Source organism: Toxorhynchites rutilus, chromosome 3 (genome assembly GCF_029784135.1).
Source record: "Toxorhynchites rutilus septentrionalis strain SRP chromosome 3, ASM2978413v1, whole genome shotgun sequence".
NCBI lineage: Eukaryota > Metazoa > Arthropoda > Insecta > Diptera > Culicidae > Toxorhynchites > Toxorhynchites rutilus.
Window position 1 is genome coordinate 256,492,883 of NC_073746.1, and position 13,498 is coordinate 256,506,380.

Sequence of the window (13,498 nt, forward strand, 5' to 3'; positions counted from 1 at the left end):
CAAACGAATGCCGTCCGACGCTCGCTAAAGCTCGGTCGGACCTTTCTGAAATATTGTATCCTATGTTCTAAACTAACTGGTCAATCAGTGGAACACAGGTTTGCTTGCGAGAGACCACCGCATTCGGCGGTGGGCTGGCGGTCGACTCGTATCGCGTCACCTCGGCGCCTTGGGGCCACTTCGATTTCTTATCTTTCGTGTTAAATGGGGACTTCGCCCTTAAAATCTCAAAATAAAATTCATTACGAAAAACTAAATTTGAGAGGCTTAGAATGCAAGGGGTGTAAGTGACTTGATCGATTTCTCTTCATCAACTTTTACGTTCCAATTTGAATTTGCTATAGAATCCGATAGATGAGGCTCTGGCCTGTCTTCCGCATTGTCAAATACAGCTGGGAATGTATTTGCAGCTAAGTTATGACCAAAAGAGAGAGTCGATGTAAAGAAATCGATGAAATCACTTACACCCCTTTCATTCTAAGCCCCTCATTTATAATCAAAATTACGTTTTTCCTGAGTGGCATTCATACCCTTGATGTTTTTTCTGCATCAGAATATTTATAGTAGGCTGTTGTGACACTGCGGCTTATTTCGGCTATTTTTGTTGTTCCCATTTCCTTCCCGATTTTTTCCGGTCACTGACAAACTTGATTATTTTTACCGACCGAATTAAAACTCTCCAATTGCTATACTATTCGTTCTGTCTCTTTTGCTTTAGTTGCAATATCATTTTAAACACTTCTTGATGAGCCTTCAATTAGAATAAATACACACTAAATTGAATAAAGGTGTTTATTTTCACTCCACTGTGTCACCATAGCACACTTGATCACCAGATCACCACCAATAACGAAGCCATCGGGTGGTGTTCAAGTATGCGATGGAGACACAGTGAAGTAAAGATCGTTATTTTTAATTATTCTAATTGAATCGGGAATTTTTCAAAATTATATCAAAGCGAAAGCGGTTAGAGGGACAGAATTAGACTAAGTTTCGGGCAAACAGAGCTCAAAAATTCGATGACTTTGTCATAGTTGAAATTCGACCAAATGTGTAAAAGAAGAATTTTTATATCAAATATGATTTTCCATCACCTCCTGAAAGGTTCCGGGTAAGCTACCCGCTACTTAAGATATCATCGAACAAATCACTCGAATAAACGGTTTTGTATACTCCTGAATTTAAACTTTAAATTCAAACGACGAAAGTATTGATGTTATATGATGTTATTATGTACGGAAGAGTAAAACCTAAATCCAGCAAACGCACCAGTCACTGAGATAGAATAGCTCGATTTGGTCCGAGATTAAATTTGATGTGATAGAAAATTCCTGTTTGAACTAACACCAATAAGTAGGAATGAATTGAAATGAGATTACTGGTAAAAGAATTTTCATCAAAATGTACCCAGCAAATTATTTGTTATTCACTATATGCCATAATATTATGTTTATCAGGAATATTTAGTGATTTTCCATATTGTAACATATGAAATCGTTAATAAACTTACTAATGTCGAATGCTCATTTTTTTATTGTTCCACGTGAGAGTTTTTTGAATAGACGATGTTAGATGGGACCAGTGTAGTGAGACGGAATAACTCCAATTATACAAAATTTTGAAATGTTGTCTTCGATTATTGCTGTGACATTTTTGCATTTCCTAATATCAATCTGATCGATTTTATATAAGGTAATATCATCTATTGTGATTGTGTGTTCTCTAAATTATTGTTAAACAGTGTTGATCAACAGAGGCATGCAAAAATACGTTGCTCTGTAAAGAATTTTAAATTCGCAAACTTTCAACTGAATGATCTTAACTGCTCTGAAAAGTGGCTCATTGGAAAAGTACTGGCATGAAAGCGTGGCGTGCTCAATACACTCAACGATCCTTTCTTACCCATGAGACCAGAAGGTTCAGTTTTACCAACATTATTGTTATTACCGTGAACTGTAGTGTGAACGAGAAAACATCACAACATAACAACCATAACCCAAGACGCGTAAGCGAGAGTGCATCAAAACATACCCAACGAGTCGGCCGATAAGAAACCAAAACAAAAACACTACCTCGCATGTGTGTGAAAGAAGTTCGTGTGAGTGACTGCGTCCAAATGGACATGATCAGTTGGAAATACTTGCAGTACGTCACTGTTCAAAACAAACCACCTTGTCACTCACCAATACCAACGCATCGCCATGAATGATCAGCTGACATGTGTGGTGTCGGAGAATCCCACTGACGTCAGGTGCCTGGCTACACCTACAGCCGGTAGCCAATCAGAACTCAGCGCACCCGTTATCTTCCATTCTCTCACCGTCCGCGTCGGACTGCCGAGCTCGAATATAAGACGGGCGGCACTCAGTGCTGGATCATCAGTTTCACTGAGCAATTCACATCAGTAAGATGAAAACAAGCTAGTTTTCGTTGGGTGTTAGTTAGTTTGGTGTTGTTAGTAGTAACTCAGCAAAGTTTAAATCGTTTGAATTCGTTACCCAATTCTGGAAAAGCCACAGTTTCTGCAAAAAAAACATTCACTTTCGTGACAAATTGTTTTTAAAATAGTCAATCGAACGCAATTTTGAATTATAAAAAATAAGAATTTTTTTGATAGTTGAAGGTGTTGAAATCTAGAATACTACCAAGATGCCGCAAGTGATTGAAGTTTATTCCCCGTAAGTATTCTTTTTCTTTTATTGAAATCATTTGAATATTTTGCCATGCTTTCGTATATTTGCGGTTTATTAACACTTATCCTTTGATTCTCTCGCTGCAGATTCCCAACGGCCTTCGGGTGCACACCGCGTTTGAAAACCGTCCCCAAGTCTACCAACGCGATCCGTGCAGTTCCGGTGGTTAATGGCGAAGTGGGACGATTGTCAGCAAAGATACGTTCCTTCGTTGAAGAGTCTGTTGCGCTGTGTCAACCCGATCGCATCCACATCGTTGATGGAAGTGAAAAGGAGAGTGTCGGTCTGCTAAACGTTCTACAGGCGCAGGGTACTATTCACCCACTGCCAAAATATGAAAACTGTTGGTTGGCTCGCACCAATCCGGCCGATGTTGCGCGTGTCGAATCGAAGACATTTATTTGCACTGAAAAACAAGAGCAGGCGATTCCAACCCCAAGGAACGGAGTTAAGGGAACGCTCGGAAATTGGATCTCTCCTGGGGATTATCAGACCGCTATTCGTTCCCGCTTCCCCGGCTGCATGAAGGGGCGCACCATGTACGTGGTTCCGTTCTCGATGGGACCAGTTGCGTCGCCTTTGTCCAAGTTTGGAATTGAAATCACCGACTCTGCGTATGTCGTTTGTTCGATGCGCATCATGACTCGCATGGGACAAGAAGTGTTGGAAAAATTATCAAACAATTCGGTAAGTTGTGAAACAATACATTTTCGTTGTCTAAGACGAAACTAACACTCACAATCCCTCACCTCAGGACTTCATCAAGTGCCTCCACTCGGTTGGAACACCGGCCAACGGTAAAATTGGTATGCCCTCCTGGCCCTGCGATCCGGAACGCACCATCATTCTACACAAACCGGCTAACAATGAGATCGTTTCATACGGCTCCGGATACGGCGGTAACTCTCTGCTGGGCAAGAAGTGCTTCGCTCTTAGAATTGGAAGCACAATCGCACAGCGTGAAGGATGGCTCGCAGAGCACATGCTGATTCTTGGTATTACGGACCCCAATGGGGTGAAACGATATGTCGCTGCTGCCTTTCCATCCGCCTGTGGTAAGACCAATTTAGCCATGATGAACCCCACTCTGTCGGGATACAAAATGGAATGCGTGGGAGATGATATTGCCTGGATGAAGTTCGATTCGAAAGGCCAGTTGCGTGCCATTAACCCGGAGAATGGATTCTTCGGAGTTGCCCCCGGAACCTCTACCGAGACCAATCCAAACGCTATGCAGACAGTGTATAAAAACACAATTTTCACCAACGTTGCATCCACTTCGGACGGTGGCGTATTCTGGGAGGGAATGGAGAGTGAAATTGAACCCGGAGTAGAGATTACCGATTGGTTGGGCAAACCCTGGGAGCTAGGCGTGTCGAAGACTCCAGCTGCTCACCCGAATTCCCGATTTTGTGCTCCTGCCAGTCAGTGTCCAATAATTGACCCGGCTTGGGAAGATAACGAAGGAGTTCCAATTTCTGCCATAATTTTCGGTGGACGACGGCCGGAAGGTGTCCCGCTGGTGTACGAGGCTAACTCGTGGGCTCATGGCGTGTTCGTTGGTTCGGCAATGCGAAGTGAGACCACCGCTGCCGCTGAACACAGAGGCAAAGTAATCATGAACGATCCGTTCGCCATGCGACCATTCTTCGGCTACAATTTCGGAAATTATTTGAAGCACTGGTTGAGTATGGAAAACATTGCCGCTAAAGTTGGGGGTCACGTTCCGAAGATATTCCACGTGAACTGGTTCCGCAAAGATTCCAGGGGAAAGTTCCTGTGGCCCGGATTCGGCGAGAACTGTCGAGTTCTGGAGTGGATCCTTCATCGTATCGATGATCATGAGTGCGATCAGGAATCACCAATTGGACGTATTCCGAAGTCGGGAGCATTAAATCTCGATGGATTGACCAGTTTCGTGGATGAGCGGGAGCTGTTTTCGATATCGAAGCAGTTTTGGCTGAAAGAAGTTGCAGAAATTGAACAATATTATGATAATCAATTGTCGCATGATTTACCGCAAGAAATCGCCAAAGAGCTGCATGATCTCAAAAATCGCATTGGGCAAATGTAAGCTAGTTTTAATGCTAGATATAAGTTTAAACTTAATTAGCGTTATTTATTCACTAGAGTTTTGGATAGAAACTATTTCGTAACGTTAACGTTCTTTTGTAAAGAACTTGCCATAATAAATTATTTTATAACGTATCTTAATGTTTTTTTGTTAACTTGAATCTCGAAAATAATAATCCAATTAGCGTATATATTTGCATTGAATAATCAAGCTACGGAACAGTAAACAAATGAGCCAAATAAGGGGTTCGTTCGAGAACATTATAATTTATTTCTCCAATCTGTGTCGAGAATCCGCATCCAGTGCTTCTGTTGTTATTTTTCAGAGCTCACCGTAGCGCAGTCTCTAAATATAGACAATTTATACTATACGTTGTCATTTTGCTTACATTGATGTGTAGTATGAGAAAATACGAAATATGTACATGCCTTCCTTGCATATATTCAACCTGCGGTGCGAGAGTCATGACAAGGCGACACGACAATAAAAGTTTTACCTTGTTGGGAAATTCCTTTCCATTTGGACTCCTCGTGCTCCATTCAGTGTGGTGGTGCTTCCTTCCACCAAGCTTGATAATGTTTCAAGTACGCTGAAAGTATTCGGGATGTAATTTGTTTCATCATTTGAGGTTATCCTTCTGCTCTTTTGGAATTTATTGACCCGTTCTTATCTTGCGGAAATGAGTTTCTATTATAAAATATGGCGTTAGTCTGCAGAAGATGGTTCTGAGAAAAATGTTCTCTACTTAGTTTTTTTCGCTTGACTTCGATCTAACACAAGAACTGCTGAATTTGTGCCTCCTGTTTCAATTATTTGAATTAGTTTGAATTTTAATAAAATTCCAAAGAAAAAGCTTACAACTTTTTTATACGTTAAACAAAAAAACAACGATTTTGAATAAAATACAATTTTTGAATACGCTTGGCGTATTTTCTTTTATTCACGATGCACGCTATAGCTCTTGAATAAACACTGTTTTATTTGAAAATGTAAAGCTTGTTTCCTCCAAAGTTGTTTGGAAATTATGTTGTAACTTTCCAGAAGTTCCACGCAATCAGACTTTTGATACCCATCTGATTTATATTTTCACTGATGTGCACACATGCATGGAATTCTCTGAAGGTTTCTGACCATTGGCTCCTCTACCATCGTAGATACAATCCTAATCTCGTTTTGTGGCGATTGGTTAATCCCTTCTCGTATTTTATAGGAGCCATCACATTCAAGTTGTTAATTACGATTCGGATCCATGCCGATGTCGATGATTATGTTGTTATGAATAATGAAACTTTCAATAAGGTTGTATTTTTCTATCCCATCTGTTGATTTTATTAGTCTCATTTAGCAATTCAGCTGTAACAGAGCCGAATTTATTCGAGTACATTTTTATTTTTGTTTTATATTACTCTGTTGCCATTTTTAAACGTAAGAGTATTCCTATCTTTCGTTAAACGTTCGTTTTTTATCTATTACACAGTAGCCAATTAGGCGTAAGATTTAATCAGACCTCTGAGCATGCCAAGTGGTTGCAATTAAATTTCGCCCGTAGTGACCCATTGTAATGCAGCAGACATTGTTTCGGAATTCAGAGCCCTCTTCAAGCGAGCCTGTTCCAACTTTCGCCATGTTCAAAGACCACCCTCAATTGGGAACTCCACATGTTTTATGGCATATTTGAGTTTAAATTTAATTTTTTTTTCTCAACATATTTTTTTCACCAAACGTTTTTTCGGCGTGACAATATTCCTATTGTTCAAATGTTCACAGTTGTATTGTTCACAGCGGGACTGTTGATATGAGGCTTTCATTGTTGTGTTATTAATAATATCAATTACCGATGCAGTGGATCGTCATGTTAGCGGCAAGGGACTGGGATTACCGTCACATGTTGATTGTTGCGTGGACGTTGTAGCTAGAATAACACACAAAAAATGGTCAGTTGAGGGCCCTGGGATATGAGCTCATGATTGTTCGCTTAGTAGCGGACACGCAATTAATTAGGCTACAAAGACCCCATAATAAGGTTGATGTAAAGTTGTGATTTATCATAACTGTCTTGAGTTACACCCAATCGAAAGATATTGGGCTATGATGAAGCGGGAGGTTAACCCTCCTGTACTCGTGTTGTCGTACGAACACAAAACGTTCGAAATTATGCATCATTCGTATTCTTGATTTGGTACGAAGCAGATCTATCCATTCGAACTTTTTTCCATCACACTATCTGTCAAATGTTTCTCCGGTCAAAGAAACAAACGTTTTCGTGACTCGGACTTTGTTTATTTACCATTTTGGGTGAACCAGAATTCCACTCAAAGAAGATTATCTTTCTGCAGAAATCTTTGTGATCTTCTGTTCATAGAGCATCAACCAAAATTTTCTCATCGTCCACCGAAGAACAATGGGATAGTTTTGCTGGTGTCCTGGTGGAAAGGCTTCCGGTGACAACCAAGACGTTGATTCCACTTGAAGTCCACTTTAAGGTAAGTGGAATCCAATCTCGTTATCGTACTCTACTATGCAGATCTCTTTTATCTTCTTTTGAAAGTCGAAAACAAGCTTTCGAAACATTCTATTTACATAAAGTCATAGTGTCATATGAGAGTTAGAGAGTTCGTTATTTTTAGAAATTTGATAGTTTCTAAATTTCTTACACAGTTAATTTAGTTTTTACTGGAATTGATGTCGGAAGATTGTAGAGGAATATCAATAACTTTTTAGAAATTGTAATGTAACAGTTTGCGAACTTTATATGCCTTGTGCTCTGGGTTCGTCTTGGTAAAACTTGGATCCTCGATTCCATCCCATTTTACTGACACTTTGCTACATATCTTACTTCTGGATGTTCAAGTAAACATTCCGATCCAATACCATTCTGAATCATATTTCGGACAACATCATATTTCGGACACTAATAATAATGATTTTTGGACCACTTTTTTTCTAATATCTTGATATGCTCAATGCACTGATGATATAACTATCAAATTAATATCACAATTGCTTCTTTAGAGTAATCCCTTGGTTTCACTATCATTTCACATGAGAACTACATTTGAATTATAACATAATTGGCAGAAATCTTACAACACTACTCATTATCGTTTGTATTTGATGTTTCCTTAGCGTGTGCACGTAGAATTTAAACGTTTATAAATATTTAAATTTCTCCCGTGTTTTATCAGTTCTCATAATCGTTAACAGTTTACTGTGATTGCTTGGTAACTGTTTCGCATTTGACTATAAAATATAATCAAGTGTAATGTAATTTTCGTCCAAAAAATCATATGCCAAAGCATCATATGCCTTAAGCGTCCGAAATATGATTCATAACGGTACATTAATTCGGGACATACATCAGTTCCAGAATCAGAGTGCACCCGTGGCCGAGTGGTTAGCGTCTCACATTATCATGCCGGGTGTTCGGGTTAGATTCCCGTTCTGGCCGGAGGATTTTTCGTCAGAGAAATTTCCTTCGACTTGCACTGTGGTCACGCGTATTCTAGAGCTTGCCCCTCGGAATACATTGAAGGCGTGTTATTTGGCTTAAGAAATCTCAACTAAGTATTAATAAATGACGCTAGTTAATGCATTCGTTGAGACGGCAAAAGTTCCACAGAGAACGTTAACGCCATTCAAGAAGAAGAAGATCAGTTCCTGCCAAAATGTCCGTTGGGCCCTTATGATTTGAACGCTAGCATTAATTGAAGATGTGGTAGTTCGTTCATTTTTATTCATCGAATTATTTTTGCCTTTAATAATAATATTTTCTTTGTGTAGTGGAATGTGTAATACGCACCCCCTAAGCGAGAATGGATTTATCTTGACCGTGCTCTCAAAATTTAAGGTAACAACTCCGTCAGTACGTAGATTAGTTAACCCTCAGTCATCTGTACTCGTTCTGTATTTTAGATACTGAATAACAAAAGTGCTACGAATTTTATTTTGTAAGGCGTCCAAATTCTAAATTTCCAATCATACAGTGTTAAATGGCCCAGCAGAAGTATAATATGCTCATGAGTTGTTTCTCTCAGAGAAACAGCTTGTATGAATGAGAGATTCCATCAATCTATTTCCTTCATGCCCACCAGCGAAGAGAAGAAACCGTTCCTCCGGTGAGCTTGTTCTCCTAGTATTTGTGCATTAATTCTCCAGTCCGCGCTCTTGTTTTCGTGCATTCTCTGAGCACATAATATAGATGCCAGATGTGAAGACATGTTTTCGTTGTCAAGACATTTAATTTTGTGAAAACCAAGATGAATAGAAGTATTACTACGGTGAGGCCGTTTCTTCAATAAGTTAGCGAGGGGAGTGGTAAGTAGCGAAGAGTATGAGAGGGGATTATTTTCGAAATAAGGCGGGAGAGGGATTGCTGAAATATATGAATGTACATGCAAGTTGTCATAAGGTAGAGATTGTATATTCGCTTTTTTGTCTAAACTGCAGCTCAATTATAATGTTACGCGAAGCCGTGTAGCCGATGATGCTTTAAAATCTTCTTTTGTGTTCACGGTTGGAATTGGCTTTACGGTTAAAACACTACTCCTGCATCCAACACTTAATTTGTAGACTCAACAGGACACTGTTGGACAGCAAACGATGTCGTAGAATTACAACTGCATAATTCGTATGTATGGCATTACGAACGAGGAAAGCTTTTACTCTATTCAGAATTGGTAAGATTGATATGTACTATGAACATTAATATATTGCGATAAGAATTAATGCACTATCAAAATATTTCTCAACAGGATAACGCAGATAAAGAGCTACTCATAGGATAATTCTCCACTCGTTCTGGTGGATTGTTAAGTACACCAATGTGCCATATATGAGAAGTGAATGTGGTATGAAATACGAGCGTGAAGCATTTCTTAAACGTGGCAAACAGTTAGAGAACGTATACGTGGAGGTATGGTTGAGGTGCTATGATTTTATACGAAATTCATTGCCATTCATTTCAGACTGGTCGTATAATTTGCGACAAAATGTTCGAAGACTTAGATTCAGATCTCGCGTTGATAGCGAGTGAACCAATGGAGCAGAGACCAACATATCAACCGCAAGGACCACTAGACGCTAATTGCAATTGCTGAGTAAATAGAGGATAGAGGAATCGAATAAGCAATGAAATTGGATTGGAAAAATGCTTCATATGATAAAATAATAATTATTATCATTATTTTTTGCTAAAATTTAGTCATTTCGAGTTGTAGATAATTTAAAACATTTGTCATAATCGGAAACTTCAGGAATATGCTTCCATTTATTTTGCCTCGAATGTACTTGTTTAAAATCACCAATACTAGTTTTCCTGTTGGTATTCAGCACTCTACCAATTTAAATACAAAAAAAATTTTATTAGTGGAATTAAATTTACATTTCAAGGATGAATACAGCAATAAAAAGTTCGATTGAAACGCTGCTTTGGTCCAATAAATTTTCTTCCTTTGTCTATTCCTTTTATCTTTCGCATTTGACGTGGAAATCGATGATCCAATCTGTACGAGAATGTAATTTATATATCATTCCAGCTAACAATGTAAACTACACGATTAGATATAATAATAATTATATAATATAATTATATGGTTTGAATACAATTCCAACCGTTTGTATAGACGAAAAAAAAAGTTTTGCGAATAGAAAAATTGTGCCACGGGGTAATGAAAAACATTATTGTATATTGGTGAACAAAACCTCTTGAAGATACGTCGTTCATACTTAGATATGTCAGACTAGCGTAGACAATAAATGAAGTAAGGATTGAAAAAGCCGTGGAATCAATGGATCAAATTTGTTGGATAACAGTTCTAAAAATAGAAGTGGTCAGTATTACAATAATTCAAGTATAATAAAAGATATAATCAATTAGATGAGTTTTTTTTGTAATATTATGGATTTTTAGTTATACGAGGTATAAAAAACAATGATTTGCATCTTAAAAACATGGAACTTACATAACGTTTAAAACATTCGAATCATTTGAGTCACTCTTCTTGTCTATAGATATTTATCCTCACAATCATCTTCGCTGCAAATCGAAAAGCTCACTCCGATGCATTGGTTTTGCTGAATAAGTTCAACCGCCTTCTGAATATGCTCTAAACGAATAAATTCAATCCTGTAATGATTCCCTTCGCTAGCATCTCGACCGTATTGGAATCGTTAGCCGATTAACAGTTCTCATCAGGATGTTCATACAAATCAGCATATTCGATGTAATATAAGAGCTTACCTTATCATTATCGGGGTTCTTTTACTTTCGATTTTTCTGCTGTCTTTACCGAGCCCACCGAAATTAGTTGACTGGTATCATGATCCACACTGAAATGTAATAATCATTATAATGACAAAATATAATTAAAAATATAAAAATTATAATTCTTATTGTATTCGGGAACCTTCATACAACTTGGTGTAGTTTCACCTATGCTCAAAATCATAAAAGCTATATAATCTCCTCTCCACACCAAATCCGAACTGCTCTCGATATCGTAAATTTGTTAACGTCTCAAACATTTTTAATGTTTTTATTTGTATTTATTCCACTTGTTATTCGATAATTGCTCGGTTTACGCAACCAGCTTCGATTTTGAATCCTTTGCATCCCTTCAACAATCGAATCGTGGCCTCGATCGTTTCCGACTCAAACAGTGGAAAACTCACGCAAAACTCGAAGCACAGAATTATCAAACACTGTGCTGTCCCACGGAGTCATTGTATATCTTCACACGTCCTGAAGCAGGTAATCCAGAGTGCCGCACATCGTTTTCAATCGATTCGAATGGATATGAGCGGACTACTCGAAATCGGCTAATTTTACATTGCAATTGTTCATCAGCAGAATGTTCTCCGGCTTCAGATCGCGATTAATAACGTTGTTTTGACGGAAATGCTTCAGAGGATCCGTATTTTTTATCGTGTACTTAGCCGCGTATGTTTGTAGAGTAAGCCATCGTAGAACCAGGTATATAAATGAAAATGGTGGGCAGTAAACAAATGTTATTACTGTTAATTGAAAATTTTATTGTTCTTAGCTACTCACTTCAACCGGGATTGCAATTTCTTTTCTCGCAAAATCTGCTCCTCTAACCCGTCCTTTGACCACTTCCGTATTGCACATTATCTTTATAGCGACTATGATTTTTGTGTGCTTATTCCGCACCGAATAAACTCAACAAAACAAAATAAAAATTCACGAGATCAAACTACCTTCCACCGAATAAACGTCTGTAATGCAAATGGCCGTATCGTATGGCAATTTGGTTATAAAAAACGTATTGTGTTTTGTTTGTAAATAGAACACAGTAGACTTTCAAGATGGCTGCAGAGTGGTTTTAGCAGATTGGCCCACCTAGTAGTAATACTTCTATACATCTTGGTGAAAACATACTGAAGTCATTTCAAAGTATGTGGAAACAATTGTTTGTGTAATTTATTGAACATGATGTAGAAATATCGTGATGGTTTGCTCATTTTTGTTCATTATGATTACATTTGAAGACATTTATTCGTGCCATGCAGAGATATTTGAAAAAATCATCTGGCATCCTTCACATACAAGCTATTTCTCTCGTGAGAATGTTTACGGCCATAAGCGAGCAAATTGCCCCGATCGAGGGTATGCCATACTGCCCGATGGTAAGCTGATGCGGAAAATATCAAATTGAGAAAGAAAAGAATAATTTCTTACCATTTTCTTCATCTGAGATATTCACTGGGAACTCGACTCAAAAGATATAGATATGAATAGTTATCGCCTCTGAATCGGTTTTAAGCAACAAAAACATTATACAAATTATGTAGAAAATAACATCGAAAATCGGTTTCGGAGAAAATTATTTTTCTTATTTTTTTAAAGCATGTTACAAATGTAAAACTTTCATGGTAGGATTCTATCATTGACTAGCACGTTTGCCTATATCCATTGCATTTATATTCTTGCTGGTTTACGAGAAAATCAGGCGGGTCAAATTGCCCGGCAGGCGCGTTTTAGACACATCTCCTCTATAAGAAAAGTAACAGTTTTTTCATCTCCTGATTATTGGATCTCTTTTGACATTTCGATTGGATTCTTTTTGCCGACTAATTTGATACTATCCGCATGATATATAAAATAAAAAGAACATTCAGAAAATGATTTTTGAACCGGACGGATCAAAGTAAACGATGAAATTTTTATTGAAGGAGTTGAATAAGAGTATGATCATAAAATAATAATCATTAAATAAATTTCATGACTTTCGTTGATTATTGATGTTAGGTTCAAGACTAAAATGGAATAACAATGAAATAAAAAGCTCTACAAACATCAATAACTGATTTCTTGTAACGAAATGCTACTGACAAAATGTGTCCAGGAATAAAAACAAAAGTGTCCGGAATTCAAATCATGAACAAAAAAGTGCCCGAATTTAAAATCCCGGCACAATGAAGAAATTTAAAAATTTTGAACAAATATAACATGATTTTGTAGAATTCTGTGATGCATAACTTACATGAATGCCTTCTATTTCTATAGAGACAGTAATTTTTCAAGCTATTATATTTCAATATTTTTTAGTACCGTCGATGGGGGTGAGATTTGGTCAAAACGAAGGAAGTTACTGTAAGTAATATATAGACAAATATTGCGAATATTTTTGTAAGCTTTGAACCATTTAGTAGGAGACATATTTCCACTACTTTCAATGCATAGTACTTAACTGTAGTACAAATAGTTATTGTT

The 13,498-nt window shown here is 37.8% G+C and overlaps 2 protein-coding genes and 1 long non-coding RNA gene across 6 annotated transcripts in view; 2 read left to right on the forward strand and 1 right to left on the reverse strand.

The window, feature by feature from the left end:
- Nucleotides 1-13,498, reverse strand: part of LOC129780125 (60S ribosomal protein L36) — a 378,186-nt gene that overhangs the window by 141,229 nt on the left and 223,459 nt on the right. The window contains exon 1 of one of the 3 annotated variants that reach the window (XM_055788084.1): nt 10,306-10,315. The exons of the other annotated variants lie outside the window; for them this stretch is intronic. The gene's annotated coding sequence lies outside the window, so the exon portion shown is untranslated. Of the gene's footprint in view, nt 1-10,305; nt 10,316-13,498 lie in introns of those variants that run through there. 3 annotated transcript variants of the gene reach the window in all.
- Nucleotides 2,370-4,901, forward strand: LOC129780115 (phosphoenolpyruvate carboxykinase [GTP]-like). The gene is made up of 3 exons (XM_055788072.1): nt 2,370-2,678; nt 2,780-3,380; nt 3,448-4,901. The coding sequence occupies exons 1-3, from the start codon at nt 2,650-2,652 to the stop codon at nt 4,765-4,767; spliced, it is 1,950 nt and encodes a 649-aa protein (XP_055644047.1). The 5' UTR covers nt 2,370-2,649; the 3' UTR covers nt 4,768-4,901.
- Nucleotides 7,460-10,551, forward strand: LOC129780128 (uncharacterized). Of its 2 annotated transcripts, XR_008743838.1 has the most exons (5): nt 7,460-8,614; nt 8,680-9,081; nt 9,214-9,443; nt 9,519-9,679; nt 9,732-10,551. It is a non-coding gene; the product is annotated as an uncharacterized LOC129780128 (long non-coding RNA). The 2 variants fall into 2 exon arrangements; XR_008743837.1 differs by having other exon boundaries at nt 7,460-9,081.